The sequence below is a fragment of the Furipterus horrens genome, unplaced genomic scaffold (assembly GCF_987537825.1).
Source record: "Furipterus horrens unplaced genomic scaffold, mFurHor1.1.pri manual_scaffold_10, whole genome shotgun sequence".
Classification (NCBI taxonomy): Eukaryota; Metazoa; Chordata; class Mammalia; order Chiroptera; family Furipteridae; genus Furipterus; species Furipterus horrens.
In genome coordinates this window covers 57,537,486-57,557,198 of record NW_028327180.1, presented here as the reverse complement: position 1 = coordinate 57,557,198, position 19,713 = coordinate 57,537,486, and the positions used below count along the sequence as shown (strand labels likewise).

Sequence of the window (19,713 nt, the reverse complement as noted above, 5' to 3'; positions counted from 1 at the left end):
GGTCACTGCAGCCCTAGAGCAGCAGGCCACCCAGCCTGGGGTAGGCCTAGGTGGGGAGCAGCAGCCCTGAGCCACTGAGGCTGTGGGCTTCGGGTTGGACGTGGGGCTGCCAGCCCATGACGACCCGGGAGGGATGCCAGGAGTCTGGAGCCATGGGCTTGTCCCCTGTCTTTCTGCCGGGCCCCATCTAGCTCTGTCTTCAGTGGCTTGGCGCCTCCAGCAAGGACCCTGTGGCCATAAGAAATGAGGGGGGCAGGCTGGTGAGGGCACTGCCCAGGTCCTGTCTGGATGATCAAGGCCACCACCACCGCTCACCACCAGGCTTCCTCTTGCCCCCCTCACACTGATGGGAATCCACTCCATCCACCAGCACCTCCCCACATGCTCCCACAGCATTCTTCCAGCACCGGGCTTGGTTGGGAGTAAATATCCTTGCCCTGCCGTGTGTCCTCAGAACCCCACCCAGGACCTCCTGCTCTGCGTCTGCTCACCCCTGTCCAGGACCCCCTGCTTTGCACATCCTCATTCTAGGACCCTCTGCCGAGCCAGCAGTTGTTCTCTGTCAGCAGAGGGTGGCCTTTACTTCCGGGGCCCTTGGTGGCCCTGATGTTCCAGTGGCAGGAGCGTTGTGCTCAAGTGGGCTCTGGTCAAGTGTGTGTTGGGCATAGAGATGACCTGGGGCAGGTGTGGGCTCCTAGGTAGGGGCCAGGTTGGAGTCTGTGCCCAAGGGCAGAGGCAGTAGTGGGCAAAGTTAAAGGGCTAAGGGGGGGTGTCAGTGGGGGTGCATGTCCCCAGAGCATTGGCAAGCCTACCCCAAGATCTAGGGGCTCCCCTGGGAAAAGTTGGAATGCTGGTGAGTGGCATGGGCAGGATCTGCACCCCCAAAGCCACGCAGAGCTCTACTCCCTCTTCACCCTACAAATGGTTGCATTGGGCTCCCTCTCTCCACCCTCAACTGGCAGGTGGTTTCTTGTGAGGCCTCCTTCTGCCTCCACCCACTTCCTTCCAGCGAATGGCCTACATAGGACCTGAGATTTGAGCGGCTGGGGGCTGGGAATCTGTCCTTGGCTTCCTCTTTATGCCCCTCACCCTCCACCTGTCCCAGCCTGTCCACGTACCCTCTTCAGCTTCCTCCTTCCCTTTGAGTCTGCCTGGATACTAGGGCAGGATTCAAGAGGTGGTAATGGGGCTCTCAGGAGGGCAGAGAGAGATGCATGGATCCTGCACTCAGCTTGGAGAAGCACAGGTGTGGCCTTTGGAAAGCCACCACCCTGCTTCCTGGAGCCTCTGTTTCCAGAGGCCCCACTTAGCACTGCCCTGCATAGGCTTGGTGAGGATGGACTTGGGCAACTTCCAGGCCACCCAGACAGGCTGGGCCACTATGGGGACCCCAAACAGAGGCCATGTCCCCAAACACAGAGCCAGCACTGGAGTGTCAGCCAAGTCTCATGTACATTTGAGGTAGTGGCTTTTGGCTGACTTAGTAGATGTCACACAGTTCCATTGACTTCTGTGGAGCCTCCCACCTGCTCACTGCATTACATAACCCCTGTAGCAGGTGGGCTTCCTCCTCCTCCCCGCACTCCCCACCCTCAGCCTCTGCCTGGGTCTAGTTCCCGTACCCCAGACCTCAGCACCACTGGCTGTGCCCTCCTTTCCTTGGCATGTCAGCCCCTCCTCCCTCTCCTGGAGTCCTGGCCTCTGGAGACCACCTCTTAGGCCCCAGGACCCTCTGAGGTGCATGTGGACCACCTCCTCTCCTGGCCCATAGGTGTCTCCTGTCCCAGAGGTCACCGCCAATCCAACTTTCATGCCTTGCCAACCCACCACCAGAAATCCAGCACAATCCAGTGTTGGGTTGTTTCTGTTTTTTTGTTTTTTTTTTTTAATCTTTTACTTCCCCATTGTTTGAAACTCACAGCTATGACTAAAATAACTTCTTTCACAGAAAGAAAAGGGGGAAAAAAAACAAAACACATCTGCTTGTCTAGCTCCAGTGTATGGTGGGTATAGCAGCATCAGAAATTAAAACCAAAAACAAAATTTAAGGCAGGGGAAGTTCTTATCCTGGGAGGTATGCTGGTCTCCTCCCTCAACCTGGAGGGTGGGCGCCTGGGGACTAGGGACGTTTCACAGTGGCAGAGTCTGAGTGAGGAGAGGTCTGGCATAGGCATTGGTGGGAGGCACAGGGGCCTGTCGTTCCTGGACAGGGTGGATGAGTCAGAAGGTAAGGAGAGCTGAGCGGCCAGCCAGGTGCTCCAGGACAGTGGCCAGTGTGGCAAGCCTGGCACACCATCGTTGCACCAGGACCAGGGCTGGGAGGGGAGACCACCCCTCTGGAGGCTGTGGGTCCTCTGCAGCAGCACAGGTGTGGCTGTTCCTGTCAAAACCGTCCACACAACCCCACCCTGCCCTAACGCAAATGAGCCTCCAAGTCAGGATGATGGAGCCAGGGTGGTGCAGGCCAGTAGCTGTGGCAGACTTGGGGTCTGCATTGTGGACTGTGGATGAGAAAGGTGGGGGAGATGCAGAGGCCCAGGGGAAGGCTGGGCAGGGCTGGGACAGGGGGGCTATGCTCCTCTCCTGTAGACGGGATGGGGTGCTGGTGAGAGACCTGAGAAGAAGGGAGGCGGAAGGGTCCCACAGTGGATGGTCTGTCAGCTGAAAAGCAGAGGGAACAGCTGACAAGGCCAAGAGGAGGCCTGGCGGGGGCTTGGGCAACAGCAGGAACACTCACTAGGAAGAGCCCCTGGGTGCCTGACGTCCTGCAATGACAGCCAGGACAGAGCCAGGTTTCAGGGCTCAGCCTCCTGCTTGCTTCCGCCGCCAGAACCCCTCTGCCTGCCAGGCCCAGCTGGTTCTTGGGGTTCTGCACGGCGTGGGCTCTCTCCGTAGAATTCTCGGTCGGGAGCCTGCCTTGGTAGAGGCCAGGCAGAAGGAGAGGTGCCACAGGCCTCTGGGGGCCGGAACCTTCCCAAAGCGCCAGACTTCGAGGGCCCTGGTTCCCAGACTTCAGAGGAACAGCGGGGGACTGGGGTCTCGGCCGCTGGTCTGAAAGGAGAGCTGCTCTATACAGAGGAGGTGGGGTGGATGGCACCTTACAGGTTAGCTGCGCTGGAGGAGGTGGCGGGGCTGAATCCGCAGCATGGGAGCCCCTAGAGAGGGCCCCGCCCCCACCCAAAAGCCTCGCCCCCGGAGCTCCACCCCACCCCAGGAAGAGCTCCGGACCTGTCGGGAGAGCCCGTACCCCCACCCCCTCCCCAGCCTCTGGAGCCTCCTCCCTGCCCTGTCCTGGAGGACCCCGCTCTAGCCAGCGCGCTGCTACTTGCAAGTGTGCACGTCGTAGACGCGCGCGCACTCCTGGCAGCTTACGTAGCAGCACCAGTGGAAGACGCAGAGGCACTTCTCCAGGCGCCGCTCCGCACGCCCGTTGTGCCCGCGGCCGCAACACAGCAGGTCGCAGCCGTCGATGCCGGGCGAGCTCACATTGCAGGTGCGGTCGCGCGTGCCGAAGGAGCCGGTCTCCGGGTTGGGCTCGCAGAAGTTGGGCGAAGCCTCGTAGTATATCAGGTCGCGCTCTGTGGGAACCTTGAAGTAGGTGTAGCGCGGCCGCAGCGTCTCCACCCAGCCGCGCGACTCACGATGTTTCTCTACCACCATCTCGGAGGCACTGTCGTACTTGTCCTTGAGGAAGTCACCGATGGCGCGAAAGTCAGGCTGCGACCACCAGCAGGTCTTCACCTCGCAGCTCCCTGACAGCCCGTGGCATTTGCACTTGAGGTGCATGTGACTGGTAATGGCCTGCGGGAGCATGGGCAGGGGGGCGTCAGGGCCGTGCACGCCTCAGTGAGTCTGTGGGGGCCCGTGTCCCAGGACTGGGCTCCCGGCCTGTCACCCCTCCTGCTCTATAAAGCACCTGGGGCTCCCAGGCAGAACAGGTCCCCTATCCAGGGGCCCGCAGGGCCAGTCGCTTCTGTGTGCCTCCCCTGGCCGACCCGAAGCCCCTGGAGGGGACAGGGCCTGGGAGCCTCCCTGGTCTCCCGTAAGCTGGGTCTAATTCTTAAACGTCTATGACTGAGTGAAGGCAGGCTGGGCTGTAACATTATGATGTCACTATGGTCAGGAAGGAGGAAGGCGCTAATTCTGACCTGGAGAACCCAAGGCCATGGCCCACCGGTGTATGTGGGTTGGTGGCAATTCTGGGGGCTACCTGAGTGTGGGTAATGGGATGGCTTTCACTGGGCACCTTCAGGGCCCAGGACGCTGGGTTCTTGGACTATAGGGGAGTGGGAAGAGGAGTGAGGCAGTGCAGGGGACAAAGCTGTGGGGACCTTGGGGGCCTGAGTATGGACAGAGAGCAGGGCCTGGCTGAGGAGTGTGTGTGTTTCTCCCTGTGGGAAGCAAGGAACTCCAGGTTCTCTTCCCCTTTTCTCTTAGGGGAAAGGGGTGAGGGTGGGTGACTTAATCAGACCTAAGGCTGCCCTGTCCCTGAGATGTGCTGGTCCCAACTGAGAAGTCCCGTGAGTGCAGACCACACACTGGGCTGCTGGAAGTCCCCAGGCTTCGTGCAAGAGGGTGGTATAAAATATCTCATATATGATTTTAACATTGATTGCATGATTGACATGACATGTTGGGTATCGTCGTCGGCAGCCATCCGTCTCGAGAGACGATGGTGTAGCTTCTTAAGTGTCTATCTGCACCGCCGAGAATGGCTGTGCAGTCCGACTCGGGAGTGACACGGCATCTGTCTCCTCCCGTGTTGAATCGACATCTTGCGATGACGCTGGAGTGTCCTCTCCAGTGGAGCTGAAGCTACAGAGCCTGGGCAGGGTGATATGGAGGGTCTGCTGTTGCCCATGCAGCAGACCCCCCCTCTCTTCGCAGCTGAAGGGTCCAAGGGAAAGACGGAGTCGATACAGCTTGGGTTCAGGTGCGCCGCAGGAGTTGCCGGTGTTGACTACAACGTCAAACCGCCTTAGGGACTCCGGCTCCGGATTTTCTGTCGGGGTTTACTCCCTTAGCCTTTCCCCAGAAGAGGTATGCCGCAAGGCAGCGGAGGTTTTTTGGAGTCAGAGTTTTCCTTCTCTGATGTACCCTGACTGGAAGATCGAACCAGCGACACTTAGCTCGCAGGCCGACGCTCAATCCACTGAGCTAAACCAGCCAGGGTGGTTTATGTTGGGTATACAGGGTTAAATAAAATGTAATATTAAAATGAATGTTAGCTGTTTTCTTTAAAAACGTGGCTAATAGAGAAGTTATTATACCTGTGTGGCTTCCATTGCACTCCTATTGGATGGTGCTGGGCTAAGGCTTCAGGTGGGCTCTGCATCCGGACCGTGGTCCCACTCATCCCACTCCCTTTTCCCCACTGTTTCAACCCTTCCCTCTCATACTGGCCCTTTCGTCTGCTAGTTGCCCAACACCCCAGTCCATATATGTCTAATCTATCCTCTTTTCTTCTGTGGCCAAGGTTATCCAAACAGGAGCAGCTGCTTCCCATCTCTGCCTCCTCTGTCTCTTGTTATAGTTTGACTTTATCAAAGATATACATGTACCTATTTTAAAGAGCCCAATAATTCCTAACATCTCTTAAGAACAACAGGAGTTCTGTGCCTGCTCTCACACAGCACTTTCCCGACTTCTCCTGACCAGACAGTGCTTGTGCCTCTCACAGACCTCGAGGCTGGCATCGTCTCTGGACCTCGCAGCACCCAACACACTGATGCATGTGCCCTAACCTTACCCTGCCCTAAGAACTAGAGCAAATGTCCAGTTAGATTGATATTTAATGCTGATGGGATTTGGACTGTTAAATGTCATCCTCAGGTGAGCCGTGTAATATGTTATGATTATTTTTCCTTGCCTACAAAATGTTTTGATGTTGGTTTTTAAGTATACATATCAGGGACTCAGTCTCAAGCTCTCCCTTAATTGTCTAAATATCTTCTTCAAGATACTCAAATACCAGGTATCTTACAGAGTTCATTTTGGAGACATCTTTTTGAGAGGTCTTCTGGTAAATTTTATGAAATGTGCATGTCTGGAAATCTTTGCTACTTGAAAATTTGAAGGAAAAAAAAAAAAACGTCTAGCCTGGCATAAAATTCTTGGCTAAAAAGTTTTCCCCCACAGAATCCTGTAACATTGCTCCATTGTATTCTGGCATTCATATTGTTCTTGGAAACTCTGATGGCAGTCTGTCTCCTGATACTTTGTGTGAGCCTGACTGTCTTCCGGGCAGCTTGGAGGCTGTGTCTCTGCTGTTGGCTGCCTGGGCCTCTCTTTCTTGTGCCATTTGCTTCCTGGGCCTGTGTGGTCTGAAACCTGTGATCTGAAGTACTGAAGCTTCCTGCCTTATTTCTGGCCAACTTCCTCCTCTTTGTGTTCATCATTGTCTCTCTTGGATAGAGCCTCCATATTTTCTATTCTTTCCTATTTTCCATCTCTTTGTCTTTTTTCCTCTGCTTTGTAGAAAAGTATTCCAACTATCTTCTAACCTTTCTACTGAGAGTTTTGCTTCTGCTGTCCTATTTTTCATTTCTAAGCACTCTCCCCCACCCCAAATGAACTTTTAAATTATTATTCTGTTCCAATTTCATGGGTACAGTGTGTCTCTTATGTCTCTGGGGATAGTGATAGTTTCTGAAATTTTCATCTCTTTACAACATCTCTTTCCCATAAGTTTGGATCTTGTTTCTTTGTTTTGGTCTCTACCTTTGTGGTTGTTGAAGGCTTCCTTGGGCATTTGGTGGTCCTTGGCTGTCTGCTTACATTTAAAAGTGGGAAACTGAAAATCTTGCTGGAAGCTCTGTGCCAGGAAGGGATTTGGCAACTTGGGCCTTCACCCCAGAGTGACCTGGCTGCACTGTTTCATTGGAGAAGTTAAGTCTCTTCTCCTGAGTTGGTCTGATTTCCAAGGCAGAACCTTCCATTCTCCTGCCTGGAGGGTGATCAAGCTTCCCTGAAGCATCAGGCGATTAGGACGAGAAATGCGTACTTAGATAGACTGTTTTCACTTGGGTGGCCTCACTCTTAGCTGTGCTTGGAGCTCCAACAGTCCAGACACCCCCTGCTTTACCTTTTTAGAGATTAAGCCTGAAGATTGCTGGTAAAGGAGAGGTGGTGCCTGGGTACAAGGAATTGGGCCAAAGAGCTGGTGGGTTAAAATAGACTTTCAGCCAGCCTTCCTGTTTTCAGCTCCATATTTATCTCTGCTTCTTAGGACACCTGATGCTAGTAATTCCCAGGTTGTTTCTCACATTTTTTCTCTACTGGCTTTAGACTTAGCTTTCTTGGGTCTACTAAGACGTTGAGTACCCTTCTATCTGCTTTTTAGCTTTCAAAATTGTGTTGCCATTGTCACTTCTTCTGTTTCCATGTTCTCAAGAGTCTGTTTATTTGTGTTAAAATTCATTCACTGTCATTTTAGTGGGTGTCTAGGAGGGTGCAGAGGGAAACACTTGTGAACTGGAAGTCCCCATTCATTCTTCAGTTCTATAATTTCTATGTGATTCTTTCCCACATCTATTATATTACTTTTTATAGTTTCCAACTCCCTGCTGAAAGGTTCAGCCTTGCATTTTAGCTTTATGAACATAAGTACGTAAGCATATTTTTTCCCTGATAATCTATCTCTAATCATTCTAGTATTTGGAGTCCTGCTTCTGTTTTTTTGTCTTTGTTTTTTCTGATTATCACTCATTCACTGTGTCAACAGCTCATGTGACAGATTATCTTTGCTTATGTGTTGGACATTGTGTTTGAAAAATTATCTGTAGAAACAATTTTCAGCCTAGCTCAAGTTATCATCCTTCCAGGTGCATGAGGGTACCAGCATTTGGGACCACCTTAATTAAATCTTGTGTCCTGAGATTCAAAAGCTGGTCTACTTCTGGTTTACTCTCTAGGGTGCTGCACTGAGCAGTGCTTTCCCAGAGACACCACCCTGGGTGAGCCCTTTAGCTCTGTGAGGCCACCAGAAGTGCCACTCAGTGCATGTGTTTTCTTTTGCACCAGCAAACAGTCCCTGGACAAAAGCTACCCTAGGTACTAGGCTCTAAGTCTTGTCTTTTGGATTTGGGATTACTAATCCCTCAGTCTATAGTTAGTTATCTGACACTTAAAAATCATTTTATAAAACGTATTTGTCATAAGCCAAACCATGACAAAATTTCACAAATCATCAGCTCCTCAGAAACTCCCATCATGCTCCCTTCCAGTGGTCACCCTCTCCTTTTTCAGGGCACAGGCTCTGACAGCATTTTCTTGATGACTACAATACTGAGCACGTTTCCATATATACATTGGCCATTTCTATATTTTCTTTTGTGAAGTAGCTTTCCATTTCTTAGCCAACTTTTCTATTGAGTTATCTATCTTTTTAAAAATTAATTTCTAGAATTCTTTTTATATTATAACTTTCATATATTTTTGGAGATATATCATCTCCTGTGTGGGCTGTGTTTTCAGTTCCATGGTGGTGTCTTTTATGAAAAGACATTTTTAACTTGAATACAGTTCACGTTATTATATTTTTCTTTGGCCTATTTAATAAATTTTTGCCTAGGAAACATGCTTCCTATGTTTTCTTCTAAGCAGTTTTTTAAAATTTTGTTTTAAGATTTTATTTATTTACTTTTAGAGAGAGGAGAAGGGAGGGAAAAAGAGAGGGAGCGGTACATCAATTGGTTGCCTCTTGTACACCCCCAACTGGGGACCTGGCCTGCAATCCAGGCATGTGCCCGGACTGGGAATTGAACCTGTGACTTTCAGTTCCCAGACCGGTACTCAATCCACTGAGCCACTAAACATTTTTTGTTTGTTTGTTTGTAATTGATTTTTATATATGGTGTAGGGGTCAAGGTAATTTTTTCCCATATTGTGATTCAATTGACTCAGCACCATTTATTGAAAAGCCATTTTCTCCTCTGTGCTGCACTCTCTTCAACTCAGGTGACTATATACAGATGAGCACACTTTACTATTAACAGGGTACTTTTTATATTCCATGCTGCATTTTTACTTGCCTTTAGCAGGAAGATAAGTCTGGCTCACCTAGTGCCTGTGGTTAGAAGTTGAATGTCCATGTTCACTCTTTAGCCCTCTGCAATCCCCTGGTTCTACCGGGCAGACCCAGTGCCATCTTTGTGTTGCCAAATCTACTGGACAACTCTAGGTCCCTACTTCGTCACTTTTATCAGCAGTCAGTCCTCCAGCAGGTTCCCACTGACCTTCTGACCCAGTCTCTTAGCAGGGCTCAGAAAGCCTTCACAGTTGGGTCTCACCAGCCTCTCCATTCCCCAAATTCTTATTCTCCTTCTGTTCTCCATATTCTACTCAAATTAACTCATGTGCAGCCTCACCCCTAGGCTGCTCAGAGGCTCTCCTGGCCTCCCCCCACCCAGATAACTGCCATACTCTGCACTTCTCCACTCACCACCCTTGGCAGTAGAAGTCTTTTCTGAGATGCCAGCCTGGATCTGGACCCTCCACTGTGCCCGGTTCCCTTGTGTGTGTGCATCTCCTCATTACGGAACTTCCCACCCTGCGCTGTGGCCTCCTGGCTGTCTCTCCTTGGCTGTGCAGGAGCTCATGCAAGGCAGGCCTTTATCCCACCCCTCCTTCCTTGTGACCCTAACTTTGGAGGTGGGTCTGCCGTTCTGTGGGAATTCCCTAGACACTTGTGGAGCAGCTGGGTGGTGCTGTGTTTCAGACAGTCCTAGGTGGCAGGTGAGCAGACCCGCCAGCCTGGCCACTGCAGACAGCCCTTCCACAGCCCCCACCAGGCCACACTCCTCAAGGGACCAGGGCACACACCCTACTCAGGAAACCTCCATTTCCTGGATACCTACAGGGGTGTGCTCAGAAGGATCCCTGGAACACCCCCAGGGCACAGAGGGCAGTGGTCAGAGGCTCCCTGACACCCCAGGATGCACAAGGCAGTGGTCAGAGACCCTCCAACACCTCAGGATGCTCACGGCAGTGGTCAGAGGCTCCAGGTACACCCCTAGGATACTCAGAGTTGCAGACTTACTTGGCGTCCAGCCTCGTTGTTGTGGCGGTTCATGGCAGAGCGAGCGTCGGGCCTGTTCTCCCGTGCATCTGCGAACTCCCGAGACACCATCCCGCCGAACTCAATGTCCTCGCTGCAGCCACCCCACTTCCAGCTGTGGCCCGGTGAGCCCAGGTGGTGGCTGCTGCATCCGCAGATGGCAGCTGAGCCCTCAGCGCATGAGCGCGTCACGGCGAAGGCCACGCCAGCCGCGGCGATGGCATGCACAAAGGCAGACTCGCGGGTGGCTGCAGAGAGAAGTGTGTGGTGGGCAGGGCGCAGAGGCAGGGAATGGCTTGGGGGAGAAGGGTGCATGTCCCCAGAGGACCCAAGGAGGAGGGAGAGCTTCCCCAAAGAAAGTCCACTGAGGGCCAAGGAACCCATGAAAAGATGCTGCCCAGCATTTGCGTGGGGAAAAGCCCTGGGAAGGTATATCACAGGAAAGGCTAGCGAGAACCCTGCACACTGCTGGCTAGACAGAAATGGGGGTGCCCCTTGGAAAGAGCATTGGCAGCTTCTAAAAGCATGCACATACCTTACTACCTGACCTGGCGTCATCTCCCAGGTCTTTACCTGGAAGGAAGCCCACATTGACGCAAAGAGCAGGAAGCAAATGTCAAGGCCACTTTATTTGTAACAGCCCCAAACTGGCAGCTTCCCAATGTCTATCAACAGATGAATGGCTAAAAGACTGTGGCATAAGACAAATAAGTCCTAGGATGTAACCTACAGCATGGTGACTGTACTTAACACTGCTGTATTGTACACCTAAAAGTTGCTAAGAGAGTGATCCTAAGTGTTATTATCACACACAAAAATTAGTAACTATGTGAGGTGATTGATGTTAACTATACTTATTGTGGTGATCATTTCACAATATATACATATATCAAATCATGATGTTGTTCACTTGAAACTAATAAATGTATACGTATGCCACTTATATCTTCATTAAAAATTGTGGCGTTTCCATGAAATGGAATTCTGTTTATCAGTAATTGGAGAAAGAGCATGATGCTTCTCAGAATGATCATTCTTAAGGACACCCTGCTGGGCCTGAGGTACAGCCCCCTGCGGACTTCCTGCTTGCAGCTTCCAGCAGTCTGATGACTCACCCAGAGCATGCCTCCAGCTCACATGCTTCCACCTGTGCTGTCATTCTGCCTGCACATCTTCCCCTTCCACACCCCATCCTCCAGGCCCTGCAAGGACCACAGGTGCCCAGTGCACACCACACCCTTTGGCAGTTTCACACGCTCGGGCCTGGGGGTGCCAAGGGCTGCCCGATGCCTGCCCCAGCACGGCTAGTATTGGAGCTGCTTGGGCCCCTGCAAGCAGCCTCTTGCGTCCACACATGGGGAAACTGAGTCAGAGGAGGTGACATTGGTTTTGCCGGGGAGGTGGGGAGTGGAGGAAGGATGGAGCTTGGGAAGAAGAAACCAGTGAGGCAACAGGACCAGACAGAGGTGTGTGTGGGAATCCAGGAAGACCAACCTGGACCCTGTGGGTAGGGGAGGCCAAGCCTGACCCTGGTGGACAGAAGCCTTGAGCAGCTAGTCCTGAAGGACAGGTAGGAGGAGACAGAGGAAAAGCAAGGTGCAGGGGTATTCTGCTGGCTGGCAGAACCACAGGGAAGCACAGAGCATGTGGGCAGCCTGGCACCCCTCAGCAGGACTTTTCCTAACTGATGAATGCGTTGCCTCCTGGGTGTGTGCAAACATTGAGATCGGCTCTGGGTTCAAGAGGAGGGGGTGGGGCTGCCCGGGGTCCCCAGGTGAGCTGATAGAACTCCTGCCTCCTCAGCTCACCATTCCACATGCTTGCATATTGAGCACCTGCTGTTTGCCAACCCCTACTGAAAGAACAAACATCAGGGAGCCAGATGGCCTCCTGGAGCTTACCTGTGACTAGCAGGGACTCACAAACCTAGTGAAAAACCTCTCAGGGCTTTGGAGCCCAGTGGGCCCAGGCTGAGCCCCGGTGTGCCTTAGGTGTCTTTGCTGCCCTTATGTAGGATCCTGCACCCCACCTTTCTTGGTTCTCGCTCCTGTCTCTCCTCAGGCCCTGGCCTGGCAGGAGGGAGGAGGGAGCAGGAGAGATGTGAGAACAGGACTGACCAAGGGCACCCGCGAGTGTCCTGTTTTGCTCCCCCCAAGCTCCTCCTGGGCAGAGGCCCCTAGGCTGCCTGTACCCTGCTAGGCTCCCAGTGGCCATGGGAGAATACTGGGAGAGGGTGCTTCAGTCTCCTCACCCCACCACAATGCCCAGGTGACTTTTGTTCTAGGAGGGGTATGGGTAGGTGGGCTCCACCCTCAGGAGTGAGCAGAGGTTTTGGACTCTGGGTTCTCAGCCGAGCTTGCGTGCCCCAGGCCCATACATGCACACACTCAGACTCACCCACCCAGCTTCATTCCCATCCACACATACCTGTTACCCAGAAGTGCACATTTTCTCTTTCTGTAGATTTTCCAGCACTTTCTGACAGCCCATGAGGGCCCTAGGCACCTCATCCTCTCTGGACTCTGACCAGAGCAGGCCTGGCCTCTCCCTGCTTTCATGAGGCTCTGGGCTACACACCCAGCCATACACCCCAGAAGGCCTCCCACTGCCAGCTTGGGACTCTCCAGACTGAAAGCTGCCCAGGGGCCTGGGCCCACATTTTCCACCCAGCCCTTCCCCAGGAGTCCAGCCCTCAGCATCTCCCTCCAGGACCAGAAGGATCTCCTAGTGGGGACCTGAACCCTAGCCTTCAGGTTCCTCCCTGATTCATATGTGTGTACCACACACACAGACACATTGACACACACAGACAGACACCCATAGACACCCTCTCACACAGGCACACAGACACAGAGACAGACACACACAGATACACATAAATGCATGCATAGATATGTACATATGCATGCACACACAGAGATACTCTCTTAAACACAAAGACACACACAACTGCATGCATACACATGCACACATACCTGTACACAAAGATACATACACTCATAGACATTATCTCACACACAGACACACATGCATTTACTCTCACACACACATAGTGACACTGCCACACACACACCCATATTCTCTTACAGTACATGCACACACCAACAGGTATGGGCACATACACATGTACACAGGCAGACACACAAACATGTATGCACACAGAAACACACCCATAGACATACTCTCTCACACAGAGACACACACCCAAACACACATGCAAATGTACACACACACATGCACAGGCCACTGGCACAGTGCTTTGTCCAGTGCTCATCTGGCTCTGCCTGGCCCCTTCTGGAGCTCTCAACACTGTCTTTGCCTGACTGACGACAGGCCAACTCCTGTCCACACTGCCCTCCCAGTGCTGTGGGTCACTACCTGGCTCCAGTCACCCTCAACTGCTCTGCTTCTCTCAGGGTTCTCTAGCTGTTCCAGTGCTTGTGCAGCACCTGCCGCGTCCCCTCCCCACTCTTTGGGGCATGGGACAGGGTCCTGCGGCCATGAGGTCTAGGCCACTCAGGATCCCAGGCATCATGGGAGGTCCCTCCTTCACCCACTTGATCTGGAAGCCCCCTGAGGCACGGACTGTGTCCTGTCCACCTTCTGTGCCAATTAAGAGCACCCGGGGGTCCTGGCTGCTGTGGCTCAGTGGATTGAGCATCAACCTGTGAACCAATTGTCGCTGGTTCGATTCTCAGTCAGGGCACATGACTAGGTTGCACGCCAGATCCACAGTTGGGGGCACGTGAGAGGCAACTGCACATTAATGTTTCTCTCCCTCTCTTTCTCCTTTGCCCTCTCTCTAAAAAACAGATAAAGTAAAAAATAAAAATAAAAATAAATAAATAAAATAAAGTAACCTTGTTAAAAAAATAAATAAGTAAATAAAAATAAAAAGAGATTTATCTTAAGAGCATCAGTAGGTCACACAGAAGGTGGTTGAGGATCGAGGACCCGATCTGAGAAGAGGATGGGGGCCCTGGGCTGGGGCAGGGAGTCCAACAGGATCTGAGCCCATGAGGCAGGCTCACCCTGTGGGGCCTCAGTCTCTGCCCCTCCCCACTCAGCTTGTCCTTGAGCAGATCCAGGACAGCTCCCTTGTCCCCTTTTTCAAATACCATCCAGGCTCATGAAGCCCCACCTTCTGCTGGCCCAGGACACTTGAGTGAATAATTGCCAGTGTGTGTGAGCTCAGAGCCTGTCCCCTCCTGTCCCCCCGCCCCACCCAATAGAGCTCCCATCCTTTGTGTTCTCAAAGACTCCGGCTGCCTCCTCACCACTTTTCAGATCATTGGCTCTCAACTTGCTTCCTCTCCTCTCTAGGGCCTGGCCTGAGGACTCCTCTCCTGCTGGTGCAGCCTGGGTCAGGGGCTGCTGTTGAGATGGCCTGAGGACTCCTCGGGGGCCCCGCTTCCTGGCCACCCCTCCCGACAGCTAAGGACACAGGGCAGAGCCTGCATGTCCCGAGCCTTCCTTCATGGCGCTCTCTCACTCTGCTGGCTGAGGGCCCTGGTGACCCTTCTCCAGGACCTCCAAGACCTGAATACCCACCAGCTCCAGCAGAGCCTGCCTTCCAGCCCAGGGGCTCAGGGAAGGCCCCTTCAGGGGGACCCTTGCTCTTCCTCTGCCCCTTCCTCCTGCACCAGCCCTCCCCTCCACTGGAGATAAGGGGAGAGCAAGCAGAGGCCTTGTCCCACAGCCCTCAACAAGGGCTTGGAGATCCCTGCTTATTGCCCTCAGGCAAACAGCTCAGGACCTCCATACACACTTGAGGAAAAGGGTGTGAGGGGGGGAGGTCATGGGGACTTCCCCTTGAATTTGGAGGAAAAAGAACTCAATCTTGCCCAGCCCTGTCACCAGCTAGCCATGCAATCCTTCACACATCTCCCCAACTCTGTGGGCCTCGATTTCCCCTTCTGCCAGGTGAGGAGGGACCGCTCCTCAGATGAAGCTGAGGATGTCATGGGGTGGCCTTCAGTTCTCTCACGGAGGAAAGAAGCCTCTGCTTCCTGTTTCAGAAAAATGTGTTATGGTTTGTTCTGGCAAATAAAGTCAATTTTAACACTGAAGACACCAACCTGAGCCGTTCACTGAGATACTGATCCAGCAGCATGAAACAACGTTGACTTTGCACTGGAGAAACCAGGCAGGACCACCTCCCCAGAGAGGCACAAGGTGGCCATTGTCAGCCAGGGGACAGATGCACTGTCCTGGGGTGCTCTGAGGACAGCCCTTTGCCTTCAAGGTATTCTCACCGAAGATTCACAACCTTCATCTAATTATCAGGAGACCCAGAGACCTGAGCAGCTTCCTTCCAGTCTCGAGGGCATGAAAGACAAGGGCCAGCATAAGATCCTGGACAGGAAAGAACACTGATGGAAACACGGGTGAAACCTGGATACAGTCTAGGGTTTAGTTATGGTGATGGAAATCCATTTCGATGGACACAGCTGTGTGTGTGCAATGTCAACCCTGGGGGTGGATCTGGACTCACTCTAGCAATGTTTCCGTTTGTCGACAATTATTTCCAGAGAAAAAGTTAAAGTGTATCCGGGGGCTCTGTGGAAGGAAGACCCCAGAATGCCTGGGTGGCTTTAAGCCAGGGGTGATGTGCAGGCTTCTGGGGGCTCATAACCCTCTGGAAACCGTGAGCAAGAATGACCATGTATGTCTGAAAACTCACATGGTTTCTGGATAGAGGACCCATTGCCTTGATCAGATTTCCTCAGGGGTTTGAACAGTAAGAACCTGACCCATGGGCTGGAATGGCCTCAGTTTACAGAGCAGGAGGACAGGGCTCCCCTGAGGTCATGGGTGGGGAGGGTCTGGAGCCCAGACGTTCTCATCCATAGACAGCAGCTCTTGCAGAGGTTTCTGCTTCTGTTTACACAACACGACAGCTCCTGAAGAGGAGATGGGGAGCTATCGTGCCCTGGGAATGTACTTTCTTCACCAGCAAAATGCTTCCTTCCCAATAGGCTGTGCAAGGTCAAGAGAGGAAGAGACACTGGCTACTGGGGCAGGAGGCTGATTAAGAACCAGTGCTGCCAGCTTGCCACATCTCTGGGGCAGAGCCTGGATAAGCTTCTTGAGCTACCCCAGGCCTGCTCCCTTCAGGCCTAGGACTCTTATCCCCACACTGCAGTCATGCTGGGAAAACGAAGAGGGAATCATGTGATGAAGGCATTCTGTAAGGCAAGCATCCTCCACCAGGAAAACCTCTTCCCAACTTAACATTGTCTCATTACAATTATTTATTGAGTTCATGCAAAATACCAATGATTTATCCTTCCTTCCATCCATCTCCCATCCATCCACCATAGATTCATCTTTGTCTGTCCATCAGTCCTTTCATCCATCCAAGAGCTGAAAGTATGTAACGAGCCATGAACTAAACTCAGAACTAGGAACATGAGATAAGTTAGAGGCAACATGCCCACTCTCAAGAGCCAAAGGAAGAAATCTGAGAGAAAGGCAATTGCTTCCCCACATGACAAAGTCCCAAATAACCCAGGCTTTCAAAGGTTGGAGAGCTCCCTGTCCCGGTGGTAACTAGGCAGCCACTGAATGGCCAACCCAGGCTCAGGTGCAGAAAATCTTTGCCCTGGGCTTGAGGAAGGTGGACCAGAGGAATCCTTTCCTCCCTTTAGTAGTAGGCTCTGTTGCTGCAAGTCAGGGTCTTTGCTTCGGCCTATATGGAGTCATCTGCCTTTGGGAGCTTATAGTTCATGAGGGAGAGAGTAGAAGGAATAAGGACACATAGTAGGCTTGGCAACATGAGCTTTGGGGCAGGCCTGGATGGTGAATGGTGGTGGATGGGGAGAGTTCTGTGTGGGAAGAGCGGGGCATCTGGAGGAGGGTAGGAAGAGCAGCCCCGTGGAGCCGTCACATCCAAGGCCAAGCAACCCTAGGTGTGGGGAGCCAAATATCACCCCTGGGCTGGGCTGTGGTGGCTACTTTGCCTCCCAGAACTTAGAACTAAAGGGATCTTAGCAATTCCCTTCTTCTTGGGGCTTGTCAAGCACCAGAGACCACCTGGGGGCTGAAAGAGGACTGTCAGACATTGACACTTTTTCATGAGAGGGTAAAACATATAAAAAAGACTATCAGAATTTCAGAAAAGGAATTTTAACATCAAGAAACTATATTTCTAAAGTCCTGTATGTTGAAGTAAGTTCCAAAAAAATCATTCCAAGGATCTTGTCTTTCACATTTCACCATAAATCTGGTGAGTTGGCAACTATTTATTGAGCACCAACTGTGGTCTAAGTGGATGAGGAGGTCACCACTTCTGTCCCCAAGGTGGTCTTCTCTCCAGGGGGTCACTCAGGAGGCTGGTTCAGTCACACTGATAGGAAAGCACAGCCTGGAGGCCACCCTGCCCTGCAGCACAAATCCTTTATTGCTGACGAGAGAACCAGCCCAGAAAGGAGAGCTGAACTCTGCTCAGCCCCAGCGCCCTGCGGCATTCCCAGACAGCCAGCCACTGGCCCCAGGCTGCACAGAGGGAGAACAGAGCCCAGACAGAGGTCCCTGGAGAGCCTTCTGCACCACCAGCCAAGGGTCCTGAGACTCCACCAGACTGTTTCCATGACTGAGCCTTGAAGAGGTGGGGGTCCCACCCACCCTGCAGGGCCCCCACCCTACTGCCATGGTGGGTAAGGGACACCCACCTGTCCTCTCCTGGGAGAGGATGGCTGTAGGGTGCTAATACTGGATGAGGAAGACGGGGTCCTGGGATGAGCCCGAGGGCCCAAGGAGACACTGCAGTGGCCTTTCTGAGAGACAAGGGTGACCCAAGCAGTGGAGTTTCTGGGAAGGGAACTGCAGTTCAAAGTGGTCTCTGAGCAGTACGCTGCAGCTCCATGGTCATTCTGTCTGTGGGGCCCATTAGGTGGTCTTCTTGGGAAGCTCTGTAGGGACAAGGTTGCCCAAGCCCTACGTCACTACAGCCCCCACCCCCATGGTCTGGAACCACAGTTCTTGGGGATACCTGTATCTGTGAAATGTCCCAGTGATTCCTGTGCATCCCCAGCTATAGGGCACTAATGCTGGAGGAGGAGGAGGGGCTCCTGGGATGAGCCCCCAGGCTCCATCATGGCCTCAGATTTGTAAGCCCCCACATTTGGACAGTGACAAGACCCAGCAGGTGTGTAGGAGCGAGGAGCTCACAGAGGGTTTCTGACACACTCCCTCCGCCCTGGCTTCCCCTGGTGGGCTGTGTATCTCTGGCCTGGTCCATAGGTGAAGCTGGGCCCTTGGTCACTGACCTCCGGGCCTCAGGGTCCTGGCTATTGTCCCCTGGTGGCATAGCAGAGACTCAGGAAAGACCCATGTGTGTGTGTGTGTGTGTGTATGACCTCCTTGGGAGCTGCAGGACCTGTTTGTCAGTCTCTTGTTGGCTGACCTCCTCCTTCACCTGGGCGCAGCACCCCTCCCCAACAAAAGGCTCCTGGGCTCCCTCTCTTCTCTGGGCAGTGCTGACCTTCGAGCTTCCATGGGGCCCTCCCTGGATCACTTTGCTCCTGCCTGTCTTTCGAGCATCGAGGGTGGATCGTGGAGAGAACTGGAGTGCCTTCCACCAGACTGTACCCCAGCCTTCCTCCCTGGCTTCCCAACCTCCCCAGGTGGCTGAGGGCCTTACAGGGCCCTGCCCCCTGGCAGGTGAGGTGCCCATGGCACCCCTAGGGTTTCAGTGGGTGGCACCTCTCTCCCAATGCCCCACGACTGCGGCCCTGCCTCCCCTCTGGCACTGTCTACCTTCCCTGGTCCCAGAGTGAGGTGGGCAGTGGAGGGGGTGGGGGGAGTTGCGATGGCATCTGATAATCCTGCATCCAGGAGCCACCTGAGAGCGGAATGCGGCTGGCACCCCACTGTGGTCAAGGCCCCTGACACCGCCCCACTGGTTGCATGGCCAGCATCCTCTGATCACCTGCTGGGGCTAATGAATTTGGCTTTGTGAGCCATTGTCACGCTGCCTTAGGCCCACAATGGCCCGCGATATTTTATATGAATTTCCCCCTTGTCAGTGATTAGGCCATAGCAGGCTGGTCATAGCAACCAGGAGGTATGTGTGGGGAGCGCTGTTCACACGCTGAACATGGCCCTTGGGCGTGTGAATCCAGCAGCATTTTCATTTCTCTCTGTGCTTAATCTTGTCATCCTGGTGGGCACATTGTGCTCCAAGCCAGGCCCTGCAGGGTGTCACAGGGTTTCTCTGGAGCCTTCACCCCCTCCCACTGGGGAGAGTTAGTGATATACGAAGGAGCCCCCACCACGGGGCACCAAAAACACTTTCCAATGAGGGTCAGGGGTTGCATCCTGGATTGGGGACTCTGATCCTCTCAAGGGCCTCATCTCAGGGCCCCTCCTGAGCCCTGGGCCCAGCTCATGCCTGCACCCAGCCCTCCCAGGTAGGCAGCAGATCACCACTTGGAGCCTGGCCAGGCAAAGGGCTCCTCCCCAGCCCAGCCCCTAAGGAGAACAGGGAAGATTGGGGGACTGGGCCCACCTGCTGAGAACTTGGTTGACCCTCTGCAGGCCTCATCTGAGGGGCTCAGGGGTTCTGGAGCCCTGCTCGTACCAAGGACACAGAGAGCATTAGGGGCACAGCCTAGAGCCCAGAGTCATTGGAGGATGCAGCTGCAGCTGCCCCT

At 53.2% G+C, this 19,713-nt stretch overlaps 1 protein-coding gene across 1 annotated transcript in view; it reads right to left on the bottom strand.

Moving 5' to 3' along the window:
* Nucleotides 1-3,278: 3,278 nt before the first annotated feature.
* WNT3A (Wnt family member 3A) overlaps nucleotides 3,279-19,713 on the bottom strand; it is a 41,216-nt gene continuing 24,781 nt past the window's right edge. Inside the window, exons 3-4 of the mRNA XM_090290365.1 lie at nucleotides 10,040-10,305; nucleotides 3,279-3,801 (exon numbers count right to left, since the gene is read on the bottom strand). Of these exons, the coding sequence (XP_090146491.1) occupies nucleotides 3,322-3,801; nucleotides 10,040-10,305 (746 nt within the window). The 3' untranslated portion in view covers nucleotides 3,279-3,321. The remainder of the gene's footprint in view (nucleotides 3,802-10,039; nucleotides 10,306-19,713) is intronic.